At 49.5% G+C, this 25325-nt stretch overlaps 1 protein-coding gene across 5 annotated transcripts in view; it reads left to right on the top strand.

Moving 5' to 3' along the window:
• TNRC18 (trinucleotide repeat containing 18) overlaps positions 1-25325 on the top strand; it is a 123621-nt gene that overhangs the window by 40488 nt on the left and 57808 nt on the right. For all 5 annotated transcript variants that reach the window (XM_077918743.1, XM_077918742.1, XM_077918744.1 and 2 more), the window contains exons 4-6: positions 7595-7720; positions 9759-11600; positions 24261-24363. In XM_077918743.1, the coding sequence (XP_077774869.1) occupies positions 7595-7720; positions 9759-11600; positions 24261-24363 (2071 nt within the window). The remainder of the gene's footprint in view (positions 1-7594; positions 7721-9758; positions 11601-24260; positions 24364-25325) is intronic.

The raw sequence follows: 25325 nt of genomic DNA, 5'->3' as shown, positions 1-25325 counted from the left end.
CCTCCTGCGCGGTCAGCAAGATTGCTAAAGTCTTGCGCTTGTTTGGAGTTATGTAACCCTTAGGAGGTTTCAAAACTCTTGTTTGTGTCTACAGATGAAATGTCTGGTCTGAGAAGGGGGGGGGGGAAGGTTGCGATTTCTTCCTTTCTGTTGGTCGGGTGCCTTTGGCCCATTGTCCAGACCCGGCCTGTGGGTGCCTGCTAGCTGGTTTGCCAAATAGGAAAGGGGTCAAGGCTGGGAGGGATGGAGAAAGCCATTCTTTTTATATATACAGTGGTACCTCGCAAGACGAATGCCTCGCAAGACAAAAAACTCGCTAGACGAAAGGGTTTTTTGTTTTTTGAGTTGCTTCGCAAGACGATTTTCCCTATGGGCTTGCTTCTCAAGACGGAAACGTCTTGCAAGTTTGTTTCGTTTTTCTTAACACCGTTAATACAGTTGCGACTTGACTTCGAGGAGCAACTCATAGAACGCGATGTGGTAGCCTTTTTTGAGGTTTTTAAAGACTTTGGTGATTTTTGAAGCTTTTCCAAAACTTTCCCAACACCGTGCTTCGCAAGACGAAAAAAATCGCAAGACTACAAAACTCGCGGAACGAATTAATTTCGTCTTGCGAGGCACCACTGTATATATTTTTTTATTAGTTTTTTAACATATCATTTTCAACAGTAATTAAACATACTTTTACATCTTATTCAATTTTTTTTACTTCCATCAGTCCTGTCTGAAAATTTTCCAATCTAATCTCTTAGTATGCATTTCTTATTTTCCCTGTTACATTTCAAACTCATAACCAATATCTCTGTTCTTTATCTACTTTGTAGCACTTCATATATTCCTCCTTACAAAACTTCTTGTAGTCCTACTAGCGTAATTTGTTGATTACAGTTGCTCTTCAAATAATTCTTATACTTCTTCCAATCTTCTGTAAATCTCTGGTTTCCCAGAGGTTTCAAATCCTTCCTGTCATTTTGTCCAATTCTGCATAGTCCATTAATTTCGTCTGCCATTCTTCTTTCGTCGGAATTTCTTCTTGCTTCCATTTCTGGGCTAACAGTACTCTTGCCGCTGTTGTTGCTTATAAGAACAGTTTGACATCTTGTCTATTAATGTCTTGGCCTATAACACCAAGTAAAGATGCTTCTGGTTTTTTTTAAGAATGTATATTTCAACATCTTTTTCATCTCATTATATATCATTTCCCAGAAGTTCTTTACTTTCTTACATTCCCAGGGATGGAGAAAGCCGTTCAGCCTGTTTCTTTTCCTTCCTGCACAGCCAATCTGGGCCAAAACTGGTCCCACAACCCCATAGCCTCCCCATGGGATTTCCAATGTCTAAATTAATCGAGAGGGGCAGTCTCCAGGTTTAATGCAGTGGTAGAATAATCTCCAGGTGGCCCCCTGGACTAATCATTTGGACAGACAAATGCCTGGGCAGATGTTTAGCAAAGGAATTCAAAATCAAGCTGCCATGCTCCTGATGCCATTGTGTTAATCTATGGTGCGACCGCATTTGGGGTGCTGTGCACAGTTCTGGGCACCTCAGAAAGGATCTTGAAGGGTTGGAAGAGGTTCTGAAAAGGGCCACCAAAATGATTGAGGGGGTGGAGCAGCAGCCCTATGAGGAACGGTTGCAGCCTTTGGGACTTCCTAGTTTAGAGAAGAGGCCAGGCTGAGGTGACACAGATTTGTAAAACTACGCCTGGCATGGAGAAAGGGGAAAGGGCTTCCTCTTCTCTCATGACGCGGGAACTCGTGTTAAGCAAGAGTTGTTGGGCAGTGGCACAAGCCTCCCTTGGGAGATGGTGGACTTTCCTTCCTTGGAGGTTTTTAAGCAGAAGTTGAATAGCCATCTGCCATGGATGCTTTAGCTGAGATTCCTGCGTTGCAGGGGGTTGGATTAGATTATTGTTGTTGTTGTTATTATTATTATTATTATTATTATTATTATTATTATTATTAATCTATTATTTATACCCCACCCATCTGGCTGGGTTTCCCCAGCCACTCTGGGCGGCTTCCAACAAAACACTAAAATACAATAACCTATTAAACATTAAAAGCTTCCCTAAACAGGGCTGCCTTCAGATGTCTTCTAAAAGTTTGGTCGTTATTTTTCTCTTTGACATCTGCTGGGAGGGCATTCCACAGGGCGGGTGCCACTACCGAGAAGGCCCTCTGCCTGGTTCCCTGTAACTTGGCTTCTTGCAATGAGGGAACCGCCAGAAGGCCCTCGGCGCTGGATCTCAGTGTCTGGGCAGAACGATGGGGGTGGAGACGCTCCTTCAGGTATACTGGGCAGAGGCCGTTTAGGGCTTTCGAGGTCAGCACCAACACTTTGAACGGTGCTCGGAAACATACTGGGAGCCAGTGTAGGTCTTTCAGGACCGGTGTTATGTGGTCTTGGCGGCCGCTCCCAGTCAACAGTCTGGCTGCCACATTCTGGATTAATTGTAGTTTCCGGGTCACTTTCAAAGGTAGCCCCACATAGAGTGCATTGCAGTAGTCCAAGCGAGAGATAACCAGAGCATGCACCACTCTGGCAAGAGAGTCCGCGGGCAGGGAGGGTCTCATCCTGCGTACCAGATGCAGCTGGTAGACAGCTGCCCTGGACACAGATTTGACCTGTGCCTCCATGGACAGCTGTGAGTCCAGAATGACTCCCAGGCTGCGCACCTGGTCCTTCAGGGACAGAGTTGCCCCAGGGAGTCTTCCACACCTGCCCGCCTCCTGTCCCCCAAAAACAGTACTTCTGTCTTGTCAGGATTCAACCTCAATCTGTTAACCGCCATCCATCCTCCTTGGACTCTTGGGGCCCCTTCCAACCAGGGTGGATAAAATAAATAAATAAATCAGATTTTTCTTTATTTAAATCAGATTTTTAAAATAAAATGCTTTTGGAGGAAAAAATCTTTCTAAAGATAGTTTTCTATTTAGCTTTGACTAGACTTAACCGTCCAGGGGTCCTTTAATTTTAAAAGGTAAAGGTAAAGGACCCCTGACAGTTAAGTCCAGTAGCGAATGACTCTGGAGTTGCGGCGCTCATCTCGCTGTATTGACCGGAGTTATTTATCTACTTGCACTTTGATGTGCTTTCAAACTGCTAGGAGCAGGGACCGAGTAACGGGAGCTCACCCCGTTGCAGGGATTTGAACCGCCAACCTTCTGTTTGGCAAGCCCTAGGCTCTGTGGTTTAACCCACAGCGCCACCCGCGTCCCTTTACCTTTGTTGTTGTTTAGTCGTTTAGTCATGTCCAACTCTTTGTGACCCCCTGGACCAGAGCACGCCAGGCACTCCTGTCTTCCACTGCCTCCCGCAGTTTGGTCAAACTCATGCTTCGAGAACACTGTCCCACCATCTCGTCCTCTGTCATCCCCTTCTCCTTGTGCCCTCCATCTTTCCCAGCATCAGGGTCTTTTCCAGGGAGTCTTCTCTTCTCATGAGGTGGCCAAAGTATTGGAGCCTCAGCTTCAGGATCTGTCCTTCCAGGGAGCACTCAGGGCTGATTTCCTTCAGAATGGAGAGGTTGGATCTTCTTGCAGTCCATGGGACTCTCCAGAGTCTCCCCCAGCACCAGAATTCAAAAGCATCCATTCTTCGGCGATCAGCCTTCTTTATGGTCCAGCTCTCCTTTCCATACATCACTACTGGGAAAACCATAGCTTTAACTATACGGACCTTTGTCGGCAAGGTGATGTCTCTGCTTTTCCCTTTCCCTTTACCTAATGTTGGAAGATCCAGGACAGGTAAAAGAAAGCACTTCGCTTCAAACTTTGGAACTCACTGCTGCAGGAGAGAAGAGGGCTCTGGCAAGAATAGGATGCTGGACCATGGGCCTGATCCTGCCAGGCTCTTCTTATTCTTCAGGAGTCTCTGGCTCCAGACCCCTGCCCCCGTCTCTGGGAGGGGTCTCTTTCATCCCTCTGTGCTGCTAATGAGGAGGAGATGGTGGGGGGCTCTCGGAAACAGCCTTTCCCCCAAACTTGGGACTACCTGTCCTCCCCCCCCTTGGGGGAATGAGCATCTCGACTCTGCTTTCAAGGAATCCGAACTCCTCCCGGAAGAACTGCTCCAGGAAAGAGGGGTGGGGTTCTGGCTCCTCTCGCCGTGCCGATCAGTTTCCTTGTAAAACAGAACTGGAAGCCACAGAGCATTCCAGAGGCTGCTGTCTGCAGTCCAAGGAGTAAGCTACAGACCATTAAAAAAGGGAAGAAGAAAAAAATGAGTCGTTCATAAGCTATGTGTAACTTCCTTTCCAGCCCCTCTGTTTAAATTCAGCGCCCCCCCCAAAAAAAACTTAACATTGTGTGTGCCGAGAGCCGTTGCCTATTTCTCCTTTTGGAGTAAATGGCAAAACCTGCATAAATGGGAATAATATCAAGAGGCAGGGAGTTCCAAAGTGCAGGTGCTGCCACACGAAACAATTGAGTTCTTAGAGATGCAGAACATGTCTTATGGGGCATCTGTAGCAGTCAAGTGGAAATATATGGGGTGAGGAGCTCTCACAGAATGTATATTTTATACAGTGAACCTGCCACTTAGAAGGTGCACTTCCAGGACCAGAGGCACCCAGTCATGTGGCAGCTAGACTGGTGACTGGGAGTGGCTGTTGAGACCACATAACACCGGTCCTGAAAGACCTGCATTGGCTCCCAGTAGGTTTCCGAGCACAATTCAAAGTGTTGGTGCTGACCTTGAAAGCCCGAAACGGACTCAGTCCAGTATACCCGAAGGAGCGTCTCCACCCCCATCGTTTTGCCCGGACACTGAGGTCCAGAGCCGAGAGCCTTCTGGCGGTTCCCTCACTGCGAGAAGCCAAGTCACAGGGAACCAGGCAGAGGGCCTTCTCGGTGGTGGCACCCGCCCTGTGGAACGCCCTCCCACCAGATGTGAAAGATAAAAACGACTACCAGACTTTTAGAAGACATCTGAAGGCAGCCCTGTTCAGGGAAGCTTTTAATGTTTAATAGGTTATTGTATTTTAATATTCTGTTGGAAGCCGCCCAGAGTGGCTGGGGAAACCCAGCCAGATGGGCGGGGTATAAATAATAAATTATTATTATCACTATATTATCTTGGTTACCCTCTTCCGCACACCTTCTAGCTTGTCAACCTCTTAAATTGTGGTGCCCAGATCTCAACACAGGACTCCAGATGTGGTCCGACTGAGGCAGAATAGAGCAGCTCCCTTGATCTGGACACTGGACTTCTGTTGATGCAGCCTGGAAGAGCATTAGCTAATGTTCTCCTTATTGCAACTCTGAGGCCTGTGCAAATCCGTTTCCTGTTCTCAGATTGCATAACGCAGCCTCTGCGTTATTTTGCAAGCATCTGTGGTTTCCTGGGCAGCTAAGGCTCCCGGTTCAGCCGTGCCCCAAACCCGGCCACCTGTTCCTCCAGAAGACCACCTTTCTGCTGCCATTCCGGACCACGAAAGCCACGTTTGTTACATTCTTTCAAGATACGAGACACTCAAAGCTTGCGGACGTGCTTCCTGTGTCGCAGGATCCGGCCGCGGTGCGCAGGCAGGGCGCTTGGGAGGAAGCAGGCTGAAGCATGTGCGAGGATGTTGCTGTCATACGCCACGGCGCCTGCTTCCCTTCTGCAGCCACAGGCCCATCGTTGTGGCCAACGCGGTTGCGCAGCAGGGTTAAGCAAGTCTCGCTTCCGTTGCGTGGTTCCTGCCCGCCTGCTGCTTTTCGGTGAAATATCGCTAACAGGCGCTGCCGTCCCCAGTTTTTCTGCATGCTTTTTGGGGGAGACAGGGCAGATGTGGTCAGAGCAGAAAGCCAGCAAGCCAAAGCAGCCTTAACTTGGTTCCTTCCCTTGGCTGGGGTGAAAGGGAGTCCACCACAGACAGGTGGCCATCTGTCATAAGAACATAAGAGAAGCCCGCTGGATCAGGCCAATGGCCCGTCCAGTCCAGCACTCCGTTCTCACAGGGGTTGAACAGTTGCCTTTGCGAATCCAGAATGCAGGATTCTCCCATCCTGTGGTTTCCAGGGACTGGTCTTCTGAAGCATTGCTTGGAGGCGGTTGGGGGATGGATGGCGGCTAACCGATTGAGGTTGAATCCCGCCTGGTTCCCTGAAACCTCGCTTCTCGCAGGGAGGGAACTGCCAGAAGGCCCTCAGAGCTGGACCTCAGTGTCCGGGCAGAACGATGGGGGTAGAGACGCTCCTTCAGGTCTATAGGGTCGATGCCGCGCATCCCCAGCACTCCCAAAGTCGGTGTGTGAGTGGCCTGTTGCCTCCGATATTGGGACAGGAATTTCTGTAAACTGATGTTCTGGGATGAGGGCACCCTGTGTTTTCTCCGCCCAGAATCTGTTTGCTGGGTGGCCTCAAGACCGAGGGGAGGATGAAAGCTTCTCTCTTTCCCAACAGGCAGAATTTCAAAGACTTCAGGTGCAGAAGGCATAGTCCATTTTGCAATTCTAGCCCGTTTCAGTCATCATTTAATAGCACCGCACCCAGGCGGTACATCAGATTCTCTCCCTCCTCATTCAATCCCCGCAACAACCCTCTTGAGGCAGGCTAGGAGGAGAGTTGGTGACTGAGCTCAGGGTCACTGAGTGAGCTTCATGGCCTAGTGGGGATTCGAACCCTGGTCTCTCCTAGATACGAGTCCGACATAATAACCTCTACGCCGCTCTCACTGAACGCATGAGATGAACATGGTGCTGAATGTATGGGGTGCACAGAGGGACATTTGTGTGCGTTTGCAGCTCAGAAGCATTTCATTTTCTCGATTTCAACCATAGGGCTGGTTGGAATCGCGCAAGTTAAATCAAAGCAAGACATGAGATTCCTGCATTGCAGGGGGTTGGAATAGATGACCTCTGGTGGTCTCGTGCGACTCTGTGAAGCTTAAAACCTCTTTGGTTTAGGATGATCTCGCAAGATCTTGTGGGACGACCCCTAGCACTCCCGTTTAAAAACGTGGATGCTTTTTCTTCTGAATATTTTGTAATATTCTGGGAATACGTTCAGGCTAGTATCCCTGAAGCGTTAGGTTATCCGACTACACCCTTAGAACCCAAAATATTTCTGCTGGATAATCTAAAAGATCTTATTCTGGAAAATAATCAACAAATAGTGTTAATAGCTGCTGCTACGATTATAACTCCAAAAATGCGGGGTGGGGGATATAATACTATACCTGAATGGATTAAGAACATTTTATCCTTAGTAATTTACGACTAAGCCAACTTATTACAAAATAATACATATAGACTGGCGTAACAGGTTCATGGGGGGGGGGGAGGGCATTTTTTTGGCAAAGTTTTGGAACAACAAAGTCAATGACAGCATCCAACTTCATGCTGCTTTCAGCCTGCTGCGGCAGTATTTCTGCACGCTCTTTATCTTTGGTTTATTTTGTTTATTCTTAATCATAATAAAATTAGGAATGCATTTTTAGAACGTTCCTGTGCTGTGTTCTATGCTGGAATCAACGGGTGTCGTTTAATCACTCTTGCGTGTCACTTTGAGTTGCATGGGTTTCTAAAAACCAATCAATGTGCTTAATAAATAATAATAATAATAATAATAAGGTTTACACCTGACTTTCCTCTACCTCTCTTTTCCAGGATTCTCCCACCTTCCCAATGGTCTGTATCCCTCATACATTCCTCTGAGCCACCTGGAGCCTCACAACAGCGGCAGCCCCTTACTTGCTCAGCTGGGCCAGCACAGCCTCTTTGAGTCTCCAAAAGGTGAGTTCGGCCCCCCCTCACTCTTTGCCCAGTGCCCCCAACTGCCCCTGGGAAGCCCCCGAATGGCACTGATGCAGAACACACACAAACCCGTCCTGTGGTTGCTCACCATCACGGATGATGAGGATGATAATCAGGGCTGCCTTCAGATGTCTTCTAAAAGTTTGGTGGGTAGTTCTCTTTGACATCTGACAAGAGGGCGTTCATACGTCCGGATTTCTGCCAGGGCGCTGTTCACGAGGGTCGAATACTGGCTTTGTCAAGGAAATTCTGGACGTATGGCAACCCTAAATAGGAGCAGGCCTTGGAGATGGACAGTGGCGTAGCGTGGGTTGTCAGCACCCGGGGCAAGGCAAGTAATTTGCGCCCCCTAACCCGTGGATTTGCGCCCCCTAACCTGTGGATTTGCGCCCCCTAACCCATGGATTTGCCCTAACCCCAGATGTTGCGCCCGGTGCGGCCGGCCCCCCCTGCACCCCCCACGCTACGCCACTGGAGATGGAGGTTAATTGGGAGAAGAAGAAGAAGAAGAATTTATTTATACCCCACACATCTGCTTGGGTTTCAACAGCCACTCTGGGCGGCTTTCAACAAAATATTAAAATACAATAATATCCTTCAGATATTAAAAGCTTCCCTAAACAGGGCTGCCTTCAAATGTCTTCTAAAAGTTTGGTAGTTGTTTTTTCCTTTGACTGATAAGAGGGCGTTCCACAGGGCGGGTGCCACCACCAAGAAGGCCCTGTAACTTGGCTTCTTGCAGTGAGGGAACTGCCAGAAGGCCCTCGGAGCTGGACCTCAGTGTCCGGGCTGAACGATGGGGGTGGAGATGCTCCTTCAGGTATACTGAACCGAGGCCATTTAGGGCTTACAAGGTCAGCACCAACACTTTGAATTGTGCTCGGAAACGTACTGGGAGCCAGTGTAGGTCTTTCAGAACCGGTGTTATGTGGTCTCAACAGCCACTCCCAGTCACCAGTCTAGCTGCCACATGACTGGGTGCCTCTGGTCCTGGAAGTGCACCTGGGCACCATGAGGACTAGTGGCCTGAGATGGCTCCTTCCTTCTCCTTGCATTTGCCTGATCCTCCTCTTTGCAGCTGCCTAAGCTGGTCGCCTGTTGCCTCCCATCTTGGGGCAGGAATTTCTGCTCTGGGAGAAGGGCAGGCTCCCATTTCTCCATCCAGAATCTGTTTTCTGGGTGGCTTCCAGACTTATTGGAGGAGAAAAGCTGCTCTCTCTCCTCAATTTCCTCCCAAAACAGGCATAATTTCAAAGACTTTTGTCACAGAAGGCACGGTCCACTTCAGGCACTGGTATACATGGTCTTATCCCTCCCATTTGCTCCCCACAACAACCCTGTGAGGCAGGTTAGGCTGAGAGAGGCATTGACTGGCCCCAGATCACACACTGAGCTTTGTCATGGCCAGGTGGGTAATTCGAACCCAGGTTTCTCCCAGCTCTTAGTACCGCCCTCTAACCATTGCACCCCACTGGCTGCATGTATATGGGACGAATATGGTGTTGAATGTATATGGAATGTGCATAGAGACGTTTGCATGGTGCAGGATGAGTGCATCTCACATGCCATCTCACATGGTTGAAATTGTGCAAATCATATCCAAGTAAGGCATTAGGATCTGAGAACTCTGCCCCCCAAAACCAAACCAAAATAATCTCTTTTCAGTATTGGGAACTAACGGGGTACTAACCCAAGGCAAACTATAATACACTTTGCCATTAACGTTGCCGTGTTTGGTTTATTACATTAACTTGTTTACTTTCTGTGTTACAGGGTACAGATGGTGTGAAATAAAAAACCCCAAACCCATCTCTGCTCTCTATATGCCAATCTGTGCCATAAACAAATCCCTGCCATGTTCTTCATGATTATGCATATACAATTAAGTCATGCCGCATTTCGTTGGAATTATCGCATTGTTTGGGTCCCTGTGGCACTTTGAATCTGTGCAATCATGTTTCCTGTGCAAGCTCTCGCCCTCGCTTGGGGCTGCCTAAGTCTGTTCCTTGTTTTGCAGATGGGTTTTATCTTGGCGGCCATGCAGGGCAGCCCCCCTTGCACCCCCAGGGGCCCCCCTCGAGGACAGCAGCCGGCCACGGGCCCAGCGCCCTCCACCGTGAGAAGGAGCTTGGGCACCTGCCCAGGGCCTCGAAGGACGGTGCCAGGGACGTCGGCAAGGAGCGGGCATGCCGGGGCGACGTCCTTTTGGCTGGCCCGAAGAAAGAGGGCAAGGCCCGGGAGGAGCCCAGGCCACACAGCGTGGTGGACCTCACCCAGGACACCAAGCCCGACAGCGACAGGAAAGTGAGCGGCCCCGAGAAGGGCGCCAGGGCCGGGGAGCAGCCGCTGCCCCCCTTCCTGGCTGAGCACACGCCGAGTCGCGGCGCCCACGGCGGAGAACCAAAGTTCAAGAACCCGCTGCAGACCTCCTCGCTCAGCAACTGCAACGGTGGAGGGGACCCTCTGGGGAAAGCGCTGGGCTCAGAGCAGGACCGCTGCGCCAGGGACCCTGCGCGGCACGATGAGAACATGAGGCCTTCCTCGCACTCGGAGCGGCTGCGGAGGGGGGATTCCGGGGCGGGGGCCGCCGCCTTGCACGTGGCCTGCAGCTGCCCCTCTCCGGGCCAGCCGGGGAAGCTGGCCCCCGCTTCCTCCGCCTTCCCCCCGCAGCCGGTCCATTCCAACATGTACACCATCTTCCCTCTGGCGAAAGAGGCCGGCAGGGAGCACAAGGTCATTGCGCCCACCTTTGTACCTTCCGTGGAGGCTTATGACGAGCGCAGCGGGCCCATCCAGATCGCCTCGCAGGCCCGGGACAACGGCGGCGGCAAGGTGAAGGAGAAGGACCCGCCGGCCGCCCGGGTGGGCGTCCTCCAGGCCTTGCCTGAGAGGTGCCTGGGCGACGGCGCCCGCAGCCTGCTGCCCCCGGACTTTGCGGCGCACGGCGAAGCCAAGAGGATGGAGGTATTGCGCGAGAAGGGCTCCGTCATCCGAGCCACCTCCACGGCGCTCAGGAAGCAGGGGCCCCCAGAGACGTTCCTCAGCAGGCCCCGGCTCGGCTCCCCCGAAAGCAGGGGCAACTTCCTCGCCTCCAAAGACTTGCTCAAGCCGGGCTCGGAGTCAGAGCATCGCTCCTGCGAGCGGGAGCGGTTTCCGCGGCCCGGCTGCAAGGACGCGGCGAAGATCTATGGCACTTTGGACAGTTCTTCCTCCTCTTCCTCTTCTTCTTTGTCGTCCGCCTCATCCCGGGGGCAGCACCTCGACCACGGCCAGCCCCCGAAGCCCTCCGAGCAGAAATGGAAGCCTTTCGACATGGGCAACTTTGCCACCACGCAGATGGCGGTCTTGGCGGCACAGCACAACCAGGCCAGCCGGGCGGAGGAGGAAGCCAAGAAGGCGTACCTCGACCCCGGAGGCCTGCAGAGGACCGTGGTGACAGCGACACGGAGCGCGGAAGGCCTCCATCCTACCTCTCACGGAGAAGGCTCGGCCATGCAGAGCCTCATCAAGTACAGCGGCAGCTTTGCCAAGGAGGCGGCGGCGGCTCGGTCGGGCAGCGGCAAGAAGAGCCCCTTTGGCGGCTTGGGGCACATGAAGGCTGACCCCGCCCTGCAGGCCTCAGCCAGGATCCAGCAGCTGCTGCCCCACCAGGCCAGCAAACAGCTGAAGAAGGAGCCTGAGCGCCCTGAGAGCGCCAAGTCCTTTGGGCGCGAGAGCATCGGGTCGCAGGGCGAGGGGGAGGTGCGCCACCTCCCCGTGGGCATTGCCGTGGCCGTGGCGAGGCAGAAGGACAACAGTGGCAAGGTCGGGCCGGGATTGGCGGACCGCGATCGCGCCCTCTCCCTGGGCAACGTCAAAGGTAGGTCACCCGATGGGGAGGGTGGGTGGGCATTCTCTGGCAGGTAGCAGGTGATGGTAGAATTGTAGGAAAGGCCAGAGATTTTCCTGCTAGGAATACTGCCAATAGAAATAGAGCAAAATTCAAGACCGCTGCTTACGTATTCAGTTACGGCTGCAAGAATACTGATAGCCACAAGTTGGAAATGTGAAAGAACACCTACAGTAATAGATCGGCAATCACTCATGCTAGAGTACTTTCAATTAGCAAAGCTGACCGGAAAAATCAGAGAGGCCTCAAATCAAAAAATATTTAGAGAATGGAGACTATTCAAAGAATATATAAGATTATATTGTAAAAATGACGTAATCCTAGCAGAACCGAATGATACTTGTATATAATAAACGAATGGAATAAATATACTAGAAATGTAAACAGGAAAAGTTATAAAACAAACTGTGCGATATAATTAAGACAATAGAAAAAGTACAAGAAGAATGATTGCAAGTTTCTTTCAGAAAACTTCATTAGAAAAGACAGGATGTTATAGCCAATGTTCATCTCTTATTGTTAACTCTTCTTTGCTTTTTTATTCTTATTTTGTTTATTTTTTTTCTTTTATATTTTTGTGTTTAATTTTGCTGTAACTATGTGTAATGTATATATAAGATGATATTTTAAATCAATAAAGATGAATTTATACATAATTTTTTTTTTTAAAAAAAAAGAATTGTAGGGTGGATGGAGGGGAACCGAAGGCTCAGCTCATGCAACTCCCTGAAATGCAGGAATTAGATCAGGGGTCAGCAAAGTTTTGTGGCTTGGGCCGGTTCGCAGTCCCGCAGGTGCCATGGTGGGCTGGAGTGTGTGCGCATGCACAAACGCTATTTCCCAATGGGAAGCCAGCCAGCATTGCAAAAAGCGGTCCCTGCTCTGCTCTGTGCCAGTTTAGATAGATGATAGAGTTTAGATGATAGAGAGATGATAGTGTGTGTGTGTGTGTGTGTGTGTGTCTGGGCAAAATGGAGGCTTGTTCTTTTGTTGGTGCTGGGAAAATCCATTTCTGGGTGTCTTGTTCCATTTTCAATGCTCAGCTGTTGTCCAAGAGTGTTCTTTGCCTAACCATAGCTTGCCCAAGAGTGAAAAACAGGTCTTGCCCAAAACCTCTGCATTATTGCACGGGAGCCAACCAAGCGGGCAACGGGGGTCCACGGGCCGGTTAAATGACCCCCCATGAGCCGTTTGTGGCCCATGGGGCTTAGATGGCTGACCCCTGAATTAGATGGATTGGGCTGGATGGGCGTTGCTTGTGGGGCTGTGCCCAGCGGGTGTGGCACAGCTGCTGTGGCTTCATAGATTCAGAAGGGGCCTCAGAGCTCACCCAGCTCACGGCCAAAGCTAGATGTCTGTGCCTAGGGAGTGTTAGGTTAGCCAAGACAGGTGTGTTGTGCTGCAGTGTCTAGCAGGTGTGGGGCGATGTGCTGGTGGGCTTCTGTTGGTCATGAGAGGGGGCTGTGGTGCCCAGCAAGGCCTGTTGGTCTTTCCCAGAACTGTACGATGCAAAACGAACGATGCAAAAAAATGAGCTTTATGGACATTTGGGGTTGTAGTTTACAGGCAGATTTCAGTATTTTCATGTTGCGGAATTAAGATTATCCTTTCTTTTTGAGTTCACAGCACACACACACACACACCCCACATCCAACTCATTGATCCTACGGAATATATGGGGGTTTTTTTTGGTGGTTTTGCAAAGACGCCTTGAGTTGCCTGTGGCGAGAGAAGGCGGCTGATAAATTGAATAACCAATAGTGATAGTAATAACTCCCTAGGCCGGAAGGGTGTGTGTTTAAGTCTGAAAGCTCTCCTGGCATGCAAAGGGGGTCTGTGTTTGTTTCTGACCTTTGCAGACGTCCCAAAGTCCTTGCGCAGAGACGTGGCTGGTTACTTGCGAAGGGCTCTCTCCTTTGTTTTTCAAAGGCTCTGAGCTCCTCTCTCAAACAAGCACCTCTTTATCTGTGAACTGCCACATTTAATTTTTATGAGAGGTGCCGTAATCACCCATGGCTCTTCCCATTACTGAGCGGAGGCTGGTCAAATTTTTATTTCCCACGAGGTAGAAACTGATGCAACAGGCCAGTAGGGCATCCCCTGAACTTGCAATGAATGAGACTGGCCATTGGGTGTCACTGTCGTATCACAAAAAGGAGTAAACGGTTATTATTTTTGAGGGAGAAAATATGTGCAGTATGCACTGTATATGAGAGAGACTGCCTGATCGTATATATGCTTACTCATGAGAAAGCTCTACTGTGCTCAGTAGGGAACGATGCAAAATGACCGCCGGTTCCTTCTAGCTGGGTCAGTCCTACGTTTTGAAAAACAAATCTCCCCTTGACCACTGCTGTTAAAAACAAGCTGAAAATCTGCCGTTGGTGTCGGTAGCCATCTTTTAGCCTGAGTAATTGTGAGGGTTGTGTCTGTGTGCAGCTGCACATGTCACTTAAGTTCTCTGTAATGTTGGTCACTCGCTGCTTCTTCTTCTTCTTCTTCTTCTTCTTCTTCTTCTTCTTCTTCTTCTTCTTCTTCTTCTTCTTCTTTTTTGAGAAAAGCAATTTATTGGAAGTGTTGGCCGAGCCAGGAGGCTGGCGTTCAGCTGGTTTTTGATGGGTCTGGGATATAGACAGGGCCAGTGGCTTTTCGCAGGTTCACCCCGTGGCAAAGCCCAGCATTTTTTGGCCAGTTGTGGGGCACTTTAGGGTAGACATGGAGTGAAGCACAAAACCTGTTTATTCAGCTGATGTGTGTGTCTAAAGAAGCGGTTTTCTGGGGAGGAGGCAGGAATAAGACTTGATCTAGCAACTGGACCTAAAAAAACTCATTTGTTTTCTGTTTGCTTGGCTGACAACCTGTGTGTGCGTGTGTATTTTATTTTAATTTTTAAAGGCATAAACTCCATAAACTCCAGCTGTGCATATTTATCCAGGACAGTCCCGGTTTCACGGTCCTGCCTCTGGAATATCTGCATCCCTGTTTAGCTTTGCTGGGTCATTTGAGGAAAATTGTCTTAGAGCTGTGCTGAAGAGCCCCACTTCTTCCTCAAGAACTCCTAGTAGAAGTTACGTTCCTGAATGATGTGTTGGCAGTGGTGGTAGAGCAGGGGTCAGCAACCTAAGGCCCATGGCCCACAAGCGGCCCATGGACTCCCGCTGCCAGCTCGGTCGGCTCCCGTGCGCCACGTTAAATGGGGCCAGAGCAGAGCGGGGACCGCCTTCCGTGACGCTGGCTGGCTTCTCATTGGTTGCAGGAAGCTCCTGCAGCCAATGGGAAGCTGCGCACACCTCCTCCGCACCAGACGAAGCGCCAGAAATAGCGTTTGTGCATGTGTATGAGCGTGTGTTCCCCCTCTGGCCCACTGCGGCATCTGAGGGACTGTGAACCCGCCCAAACCTCAAAAACTTTGCCGACCCCTGTGGTAGAGGATAAACCTGATTTTTTTGGTGTCAATGCAGCGTTCGGTGCACAGACTGCCATTTTGCACTATACACGGGTACATTTTGAACGATAGATAGATGATAGATAGATGATAGATAGATAGATAGATAGATAGATAGATAGATAGATAGACAGACAGAGGGATGATAGATAGATGATAGATGTTAGAGTGAGTGAGTTGTGTCTGGGCAAAATGGAGACTAGATCTTTTGTTGGTGCTGGTAAAATCCATTTCTGGGTGTCCTTGTTCTGTTTTCAATGTTCAGCTGTTGTCCAAGAGTGTTCTTTGCCTAACCATAGCTTGCCCAAGAGTGAAAAACAGGTCTTGCTCAAGACCTCTGCATTATTGCACTTATTTTAAAGCCGGACGTAGCTATTTGCTGCATTTTGTGGAAACGGCCCTGAAATCACTTCGATGCGATGTGTACTATGTGGAGATCTTGAGCAACCGGCTCCTCCTAGCGAGGTGGTGGAAATGTGATCATGGGATGATCTGTGGCAATAGGCCGCTGAGAACAAAATGGCGCTGGTTGTGCTCAGGTGAGGAGCAAAAGGAAGGAGGAACATGACCAGAGAGCCTACCTACATACCACGAAAGGTCCCTCCCACCAGCGGCAACTGTGAACATTTAATGGGTTATTTTGTTAGAGGGAGAATCTGGTTCAAATGTTGTCTGGCCTTTTTGGTCCCAACAGCCCTGTGTGGGTACCACTAATAATAATAATAATAATAATAATAATAATAATAATAATGAAAAATTCACATGAATGAGCCACACTGGATTCCACCATAAACTTGGAAGCAGCCCTAGAAGGGGAAGGCAGGAAGCTGCCATATAATGGGTGAACCCATTGAACCATCGAGCGCAGCATTCTTGGCCCTGAACGGCAGCAGCTCTTGAGAGTCTTGGCTAAGAGTCTTTTCACAGGGTTTGCGACTTGGTTCCTTTTACACAACAGATGCTCAGAACCAAAGCTGGGATAGTCTATATGCAAACCATGTGGTCTACTGCTGAGCAGTGGTTAAAAAAAATTAATGTATTTGGGGACATGGGGTCCCCCTTTTCTAGCATAATGAGCCAAAATGAGACGCTGTTTTGTGGCACTTGTAATAATAATAATAAATTTTATTTATTCCCCGCCCTCCCCACTCAGGGTGGCTAACACCAGGTATAAAAACCATTGATTTAAATACAACTTAAAAACAAGATTAAAGTACAACATTAAAATGCAGCCTCATATCAGTAGAAACTCAAATCAAAAACTTTTAGGGGATGAGAACATCAAATCTTCACCAGGGTTTTGAGTTGTACATGGGTGTGCTGTGCAACAGAGAAGGAAAAGGAAAGAGAGACATGATGAAAAAATCAAACCCGTAGCAGAATTAACTGACAACTCGCATTACTGTTGGGTTTGAAGGCTCAGGGAGTCCGGTCCATTTGCCAAATTGAACAGAAGCTTTGCACAAAATATTAGAGCGTGAATTATGTGTAGCCGCGCTGTGTGAGGCTGAAAGCCTTTGCGGTGTTAACATCACTGGATAGAACTCTCACAAAATTGAGACCGTGTGGTCTGTTCACCTCCCTCCTCCTTGAGAAAAAGTATTTACAGTGGAACCTCGGTTTTCGAGCGTCTCAGTAGCCAAACATTTTGGCTTTCAAACGCCCAAAACCCGGAAGTAATTGCCTCTGTTTCTGAACGCTTTTCAGAAGTCAGACAGCTTCCGAGGTGCGTTTCTCAATGGAATTTGCTGACCGCCCTTTGCGCCTCGGTTGTTGGACGGTTCGGAAGTCGAACGGTCTTCTGGAAAGAATTACGTTTGACAACCGAGGTTCCACTGTGTTGCCCACTGGCTAGTTTTTAAGTTTAGGAGCCCCACATGAAAAATGACCCGTATTGTTAAAATGCACACAGGATTTGGCTCAGAAAGGGATTTTTGCACACTGACTGAGGTTGCTGAGATTTGGGAGCGGCTGGTGCATGCATTTGCGTGTGAGAGAGGTAAAACCAAGAGCGAAGGCATCTTAATTCTAGAATTTGCAGAGCACTCCTTAAATTCCTAGTGGTACCTCTGGTTGCGAACAGGATCCGTTCTGGAGGCCTGTTCGCAACCTGAAAAGAATGCAACCCGCGTCTGCGCACGTGCGGGTCGCGATCCACTGCTTTTGCACATGCGCGTGATGTCATTTTGCACATCTGCGCATGCGCAAGTGGCGAAACCCAGAAGTAACCCATTCCATTACTTCTGGGTCACCACGGGACGCAACCTGAAAATGCGCAACCCAAAGCAAACGTAACATGAGGTATGACTGTATAGCTAAGAGGAGCAGGACTCCAGCCGGCCGAGGATGCTGTTCCTTTCTGCCTGCTCGCAAGGCATGCGCCTTCCCATGCTTGCCAGTGGCCCTGCAGGCTGCCTGCCTCTCCTTCCTTCCCTGGCCACTCCAAGATGCGCTGCTGATGCTCTCTGAGGCAGATGTGTTGGGCCTGGCAGAGCGAACCCTCCCTCCTTGCGCTTCAGAAAGGGAGAGGCAGACTTGGACGTATCCATCAGTCCGTCTGCCACCGACGGCCAGGCCAGCGCTTTTGTTCCGGGGCCTCGTTTTTTTCTGGCAGACGTCCCCCTGCTCCGCCTCGCACCCGGTTCCCACAGCACCCCCCCCTCCCCGGCCCACTGCTTTGGCTGGAGCCAGGAGACTGGGAGGGGTGGTGGCTGGGAGCCCACGGAGGGGATTTGTTTGTCTGAGCTGGTTTGGAGAGAGGGCCCCCCAACCCTTGCTCTGCACCGCAGCCCACCCCTCCCCAGCCGCGTTAAACATAATTTACTGAGCAGAACTAAAAGCCTGCAAACAAGGCTTGCATTCTGCCAGGCTGCCCGGGCCGTTGCTAAGCGATGGAATTGGCTTTCAGAAAGAAAACAAGGCCTGCCTTTCTCTCCAGCCACGTCCGCCCCCTTTCCCCTCGTCCCGGTGTGCCAAGAGACGTTTTCGCTAATAACATTAGTTCGCTTGCGCCGAGTGGAGGGCGCTTGAATGCTCAGAACCGTTTTCCCCCCACCCTTAAGAGAAAAGCCCAGGGCTTTACTTGGCTAATCTCCTCGTATTTGGCAAGTAAACCTATACTCCTTTAATGCAGGGCATTGGTTGCCGAGGCAACGGGGGCCAGGGTTGCTCCCCGCCCCTCTGGCTTTAGCCTGCACATAACTGATTGAATCTCGAAGGCGCTTCGTGCGTCAAACGCCGGGCGTATTTTATCGAGACAAGACCGGCCATTGAGTCGCCGGAGACAATTGCCGGCTTGTAAATTGCAGGGGGGGGGGCCTATCCTGTTGCAGGAATGGGGTGGGTGACATTTATGAGCAAGTGGGGGTGGGGGAGAGCAAAGAGTATGCTGGCTGTTATCCACCCCCCTCCTTATTTTTTGCAGTCAGACGTCACAATGAACCGCCGCAGCAACAAATAGTTTGGAATAATAATAATGTGTCTTGCAAAAATAAACACCACGCCAGTTGTTTGTTTGGTTTCAGGCCATTTTGGCCCACGTGAGAGTGGCAGGGAGTGTGCAGGGCACTGAGTCCAGGCTGACTCCAACCCAGCAGCCCCCCTGAGAAGCGGTTGAGCATTTCATTAAATAAATAAAGTGCCCTGCGCGGTGGGATGGGTTAGTGTGGTGGATGCGCCATTGCGGCGAGCGGCACCCCCGAGGCTTAGTTAGCAGGTGCAAAAATAACCCAAATCAGTTGGCACCAAGCACTCCACATTTGGGTTGTGGACTCCAGCATGTGTCGCAGGGAAGGTTTGGTGTCGCTGGTCAAAGAAGTTTGGGAGCCCGAAAGCAGCGTGAGTCAGTCCCTCATAAGCTCTCCGTGTTTTCGCCAGCAAAACTAGGGAGGTTTTTCGAAAATCTTTTGCAAGGGAGCCCTGTTTATGACACAGTTATAGCCCGGTGTGCATTTCGCTGAGTCAGTAGAGATACGGACTCGGTTGTGGGTTCAAGTCCCACATTGGGCAAAAGATTCTTGCCCTGCAGAGGGTTGGGCTAGATGACCCTTGTCGACTCTTCTAGCTCTCCTCTCCTCTGATTCTATAATTTCATTTCCTTCTGACCTCACTATTTACCACTCTGTAATATATGTAACTTACGTGGGTGGCGCTGTGGGTTAAACCACAGAGCCATGGGCTTGCTGATCAGAAGGTGGGTGGTTCGAATCCCCGCAACAGGGTGAGCTCCCATTGCTCAGTCCCTGCTTCTGCCAACCTAGCAGTTCGAAAGCATGTCAAAGTACAAGTAGAAATATAGGTACCGCTTGGCGGGAAGGTAAACGGCGTTTCCGTGCGCTGCTCTGGTTCGCCAGAAGCGGCTTAGTCATGCTGGCCACATGACCCAGAAAAACTGTGTTGGCTCCCTCCGCCAGTAAAGTGAGATGAACGCCGCAACCTCAGAGTCGTCTGCGACTGGACTTAACTGTCAGGGGTCCTTTACCTTTACCTTTAATATATGTACCTGCAACGCAGAATAGGACTTTGTGCTTCTGATGGAGTGGAGCCCATCTTGCCATAAGAAATGTGCTAGACTTTGAAGGTGCTACAAGATTGTTTTTCCTGCAAAAGGAGATCCCCTCTGGAAATGGTGACTCTCCCCCTCTTCACACCAAAAGTCTTTGCTTGTAGCCTCTGTGTGCTTCCTGGTCTCTATTTGCTGGGATGTCGCTCAACTTGTTTTTTAGAGGGCGAAAAATATCTGTACCTAGAAAATCAGCAACAGATTTTCTCCTTGATTTGGTTTAAAAACAAACAAACAAACAAACAAACAAACAAACCAAAAAAGCTTTCTTGGGATGCCTTGTTAAAATGTTAGCTGGACTCGTCATACTTTAGGGTTTAGAGAGTGAAGTCATACACATTTCCATCTCCAGAGGGCAGAGGGACTGTGAGAATCTCTGGGGAGTAATTGCGTCATGCACCTCATCCCTCCAAAAATGCATGAACGTCGAACACCAAAACACCAAGCAGCCTGCCATTTTGCACAGCGTAGCTGCCGAGTTGCACTTCACGTTTCTCTAGCATACTGTATCTTCAATCTGAAGTCGAAACAAAATTAAAAAAAATTCCTTCCATTGGCACCTTAGAGACCAACTAAGTTTGTTCTTGGTATGAGCTTTTGTGTGCATTCACACTTCTTCAGATACACTGAAACAAAAGTCACCAGACACTTATATACCACAGGTTAAGAACCTAATTCGTTCTGGAGGTCTGTAAAGGTAAAGGTACCCCTGCCCGTACGGGCCAGTCGTGTCCGTCTCTAGGGTTGCGCGCTCATCTCGCTCAAGAGGCCGGGAGCCAGCGCTGTCCGGAGACACTTCCGGGTCACGTGGCCAGCGTGACTAAGCGGCATCTGGCGAGGTCTGTACTTAACCTGAAACTGTTCTTAACCTGAAGCACCACTTTAATTAATGGTGCCTCCCGCTGCTGCCGCGCCGCCAGAGCACAATTTCTGTTCTCATCCTGAAGCAAAGTTCTTAACCCGATGTACTATTTCTGGGTTAGCGGAGTCTGTAACCTGAAGCGTATGTAACCACTGTATAATGAGAAGGTGTGGTGTGGTATTACAGTCATACCTCAGGTTACAGATGCTTCGGGTTATTTTTTTTGGGTTACTTCCAGGTTTCGGTGGTCGCGCATGCACAGAAGCGCCAAATCGCAACCCACGCATGCACAGACGCACCGCTGCGGGTTGCGAACGTGCATCCCACACGGATCACGTTTGCAACCCGAGTGTCCACTATACTTAGAAGGGTGGTGGGAATGGCTGATAGGTGTGGTAAACCTGTTGATGACTGTATCACCCATGAAAGCTCATACCAATAACAAACTTAGCTGGTCTCTAAGGTGCTGCTGGAAGGAATTTTTTATTTTGTTTTGACTACAGCAGACCAACACGGCTACCTACCTGTAACTTCAATCTGAAGGTGTGCTGTTTTCTTTTCCTTTAAATTAGTGCAAAGCAGGGCTGTTCCACAGCAAATCCATGCTGCATACAGCTGCTGTTTTAGGAGCCTTCAGCTCCAGTAGAGTTGGAAGCGATGCACAAGGGTCATCTAGGGTCAACCCACTGCCAGTGCACAAATCACAACTAAAGATGGGGAGAGTGGTCCTCCATAGGAGAATCATGCCCCACTTTTTGTCTGCAGAAGTTGTCTGATTTGTGAACATTTGGGTCTTCATTTCCTTTATTCTTGGGAGGCTGTGCACATCAAAACCAGATCAAATGTGTATCTCTCTGCTTAATGAATTTAAGACTTCTGAACATTTTAGGACTGCAGCCTGGGTGCCAATTCTTTTTTTTCTTCTCCAAGTGTACGTATGAGGCATTGAAATGTGAAAGAGAAGCATATTGTACTTTTTGTCCATCAAATAATTTTTGCAAAGAAATCTAAAAGTGCACATGCAGTTAATGATGCCATTAAAATGTGCTGATAGCTATTTTCTAAATATAAAGAGCTATACAAGTTTCGTTCTTCCCTGGTCTGCTGAACAGTGCAGTTTACTCCTCTAATTCTGAGAGTGCCTTGAATCTGCTCCTTCCCAGCATCCTAGACTCACTTTTCCGAGTGCAAGGCTGCAATCCTAATCCCATTTACCTGGGAGTAAGCCCCATGGAAGTGAAGAGGGTTTACTTTTGAGTAGACATAAGATTGTGTTGTTAATCTGCCCCTCGCTTCCTCCAGTCCTATTTTAAAAGCAATTAGACAGAGTTCACTTAGGTGTTACTGGTGTTATTTAGTAGGAAGCTAATACTGATTTTTAAACCATTTTGCATTGACCAACCGGTTTTTGCAATAATATAGTGGATGCATTTTTACATTTCCAGGGTCGTCAAGCTACTGAGCGAAAGACCAGGGATGTGGGAATGTTGCAGTACAAGCAAAGACAGCTGGTTTTCTGGCACTGTGGATGTTTATTTTTCTTTACCTTAATGGCAATACAATGGTACTTCTGGTTACGTACTTAATTCATTCTGGAGGTCCATTCTTAACCTGAAACTGTTCTTAACCTGAAGCACCACTTTAGCTAATGGGGCCTCCTGCTGCTCCCACGCCGCCAGAGCACGATTTCTGTTCTCACCCTAAAGCAAAGTTCTTAACCTGAGGTACTATTTCTGGGTTAGCAGAGTCTGTAACCTGAAGCGTATGTAACCCGAGGTACCACTGTATGTATTTGTATCTTTCTTTCGTCCCAGGAGCTCAAGGCTGTAAATAATAATAATAATAATAATAATAACAATAATAATAATTTATACCCCGCCCATCTGGCTGGGTTTCCCCAGCCACTCTGGGGCTTGTTGTTGTTGTTTAGTCGTTTAGTCGTGTCCGACTCTTCGTGACCCCCTGGACCAGCGCACGCCAGGCACTCCTGTCTTCCACTGCCTCCCGCAGTTTGGTCAGATTCATGTTTGTAGCTTCGAGAACACTGTCCAACCATCTCATCCTCTGTCGTCCCCTTCTCCTTGCGCCCTCCATCTTTCCCAACATCAGGGTCTTTTCCAGGGAGTCTTCTCTTCTCATGAGGTGGCCAAAGTACTGGAGTTTCAGCTTCACAATCTGTCCTTCCAGTGAGCACTCAGGGCTGATTTCCTTCAGAATGGATGTGTTTGATCTTCTTGCAGTCCATGGGACTCTCAAGAGTCTCCTCCAGCACCAGAATTCAAAAGCATCCATTCTTCGGCGATCAGCCTTCTTTGTGGTCCAGCTCTCACTTCCATACATCAGAAGGTGCCACTCTGGGCACCTTCCAACAAAACATTAAAAAATACAATCTTGCCTTCCCTCCACGACGCCTTTAAAACTTTCACAGCAGTCCTTTGAGGTAGGCTAGACTTGGAGTCGGTAGCTCAGACACCAAAGTTGTGAAACTGTATGTACTTAGAGTATTTTTTTGGTTGTTTTTATTTATCAGGGTTGCCAACTTTTCTTTGTTTTTCTGTAAATATTCGGACCCTGAAGTCTTGCAGTTAAAGCAAAGGGCGGGGGCTGCTTCGTGGCTGTGTGCGTGTTTAGTTTTCTTTCCATCCATGGCACTATATATTGAGAGCTTGCTTTTCCTCCCAGGAGCACAAAGTTGAGTTCATTGCCTTCCCTACCCTCCCCTTTTATCTTTGCAACAGCCCTGTGAGGTAGGCTAGGGAAGGTTAATGCATATGCCTAAGGAGCAGTTCTTGCCAATAGATCCCATGTGTGGGTAGGTGCAACCCAGACAGTTTGCCAGGGCCCAGTTTGGCATCCCTGCGAGTGAAAACTGCAGCCCATCACACAAGCTTTCTTGTTGCATGAAAGCAGTCCTCTTATCAGGGGGACAAAATCATTTCCAGAAGCAAATTGAAAAAAAATTCCTTCCAGTAGCACCTTAGAGACCAACTAAGTTTGTTATTGATATGAGCTTTCGTGTGCATGCACACTTCTTCAGATACACATGTGCATGCACACGAAAGCTCATACCAAGAACAAACGTTCATCTCTGGGCGGCTTCCAACAAAGTATTAAAATACAGTAGTCTGTTAAACATTCAAAGCTTCCCTGAACAGGGCTGCCTTCAGATGTCTTCTAAAAGTCTGGTAGTTGTTCTTCTCTTTGACATCTGCTGGGAGGGCGTTCCACAGGGCGGGAGCCACTACCGAGAAGGCCCTCTGCCTGGTTCCCTGTAACTTTGCTTCTCGCAGTGAGGGAACCGCCAGAAAGCCCTCAGCGCTGGACCTCAGTGTCCGGGCCGACCGATGGGGGTGGAGACGCTCCTTCAGGTATACAGTGGTACCTCAGGTTACAGACACTTCAGGTTACAGACGCTGCTAACCCAGAAATAGTACCTCGGGTTAAGAACTTTGCTTCAGGATGAGAACAGAAATCGCACGGCGGCGGGAGGCTCCATTAGCTAAAGTGGTACCTCAGGTTAAGAACAGTTTCAGGTTCAGAACGCACCTCCAGAATGAATCCAGTTCTTAACCCGAGGTACCACTGTACTGGATTTGCACCATACGTTGGTCCTCCCATGCTCTGCTATGGCCTTCCCACAAAGAACCCTGGGAACCGCAGCTTTGTGGGAGCGGGGCAGAACTAGAGCGCTCAGCACCCACCTCAATTCCCCCGGCGTTGATCTTGCTCTCTTGCCAACTGTCCTCTGCTTGTGACTTCCAGGACACGGACGCTCCAGCGAGGACTGTGGGGACGACCGCCCGCGCCACCGAGACAGCCACCTCCTGGCGAGTCGTCTGGAACGAGACCAGGAGAAGCTCCTCAGGTGACGCCCCTGTGGGTGGGCTGCGTGGAGCGGAAGTTGCGCTTGGGGGAGCTGCTTGGCAGCTGGGGATCCGGGAACGGTGGACTGCCGGGAAGACCTGGGCACGGAGGGCGGCTGCTGGGCGGCTTCTTCACAATTCCATTTCTCCGTTTGGTGGGCGGAGGAGGAACTGAGTGGGGGGGGTGGAAATGCATCTGCCGCTAAATCGCTGCTTCTGGGAAACATGAGGTGTGCCCCCTCTGTCCTGTTTTGGGGCTTCCGACTGGGGCATCTGGTTGGCCACTGTGGAAAACAGGATGCTGGACTAGATGGGATCTCTCTGGTCTGTTCTCCTCCTCCTTGTCACCCTTCTCCTCTTTCTCTCTTCCTCTCTCTCTCCTCCTTCTCCTCCTCCTCTTCTCTTCCTTCCTCTCCTTCTCTTTCTCTTTCTCTCCTTCTCCTCCTTCTCCTCTCTTTCTCTTTTCTTCTCTCCTCCTCCTCTCTCCTTCCTCCTCTTTCTTTCTCTCTTTCTCTTCTCTCTCTCCTTCTCTTCTCTTCTCTCCTTCTCCTCCTTCTTCTCCTCCTTCTCTCTTTCTCCTCTTCTCTCTTCTCTTCTCTTCTTTCTCTCTCTCCTCTCTTCTCTTTCTCTCCTTCTCCTCCTTCTCCTCCTCCTGCTTCTTTCTCTTTCTCTTTCACTCCTCTTCTCCTCCTTCTCCCATTCTCCTCTTTCTCTTTCTCTCATTCTCCTCCTCCTCCTCTTTCTCTTTCTCTTTCTCTTTCTCTCCTTCTCCTTCTCCTCCTGCTCCTCCTCCTCCTCCTCTTTCTCTTTCTCTTTCTCCTTCTCCTTCTCCCCTCCTCCTCCTCCTCCTCTTTTTCTTCTCTGCTCCTCCTCCTCTTTTTATTCATATATATCCCGCCCCCCCCCCCAAACTGGACTCAAGGCGGCTCACAAAAATTTAAACAAAGGCAGATGAAACACATAT

Source organism: Podarcis muralis, chromosome 14, assembly GCF_964188315.1.
Source record: "Podarcis muralis chromosome 14, rPodMur119.hap1.1, whole genome shotgun sequence".
Lineage (NCBI taxonomy): Eukaryota > Metazoa > Chordata > Lepidosauria > Squamata > Lacertidae > Podarcis > Podarcis muralis.
Note: the sequence above shows the minus strand (reverse complement) of the source record. Positions and strands in the feature narration are given on the sequence as shown.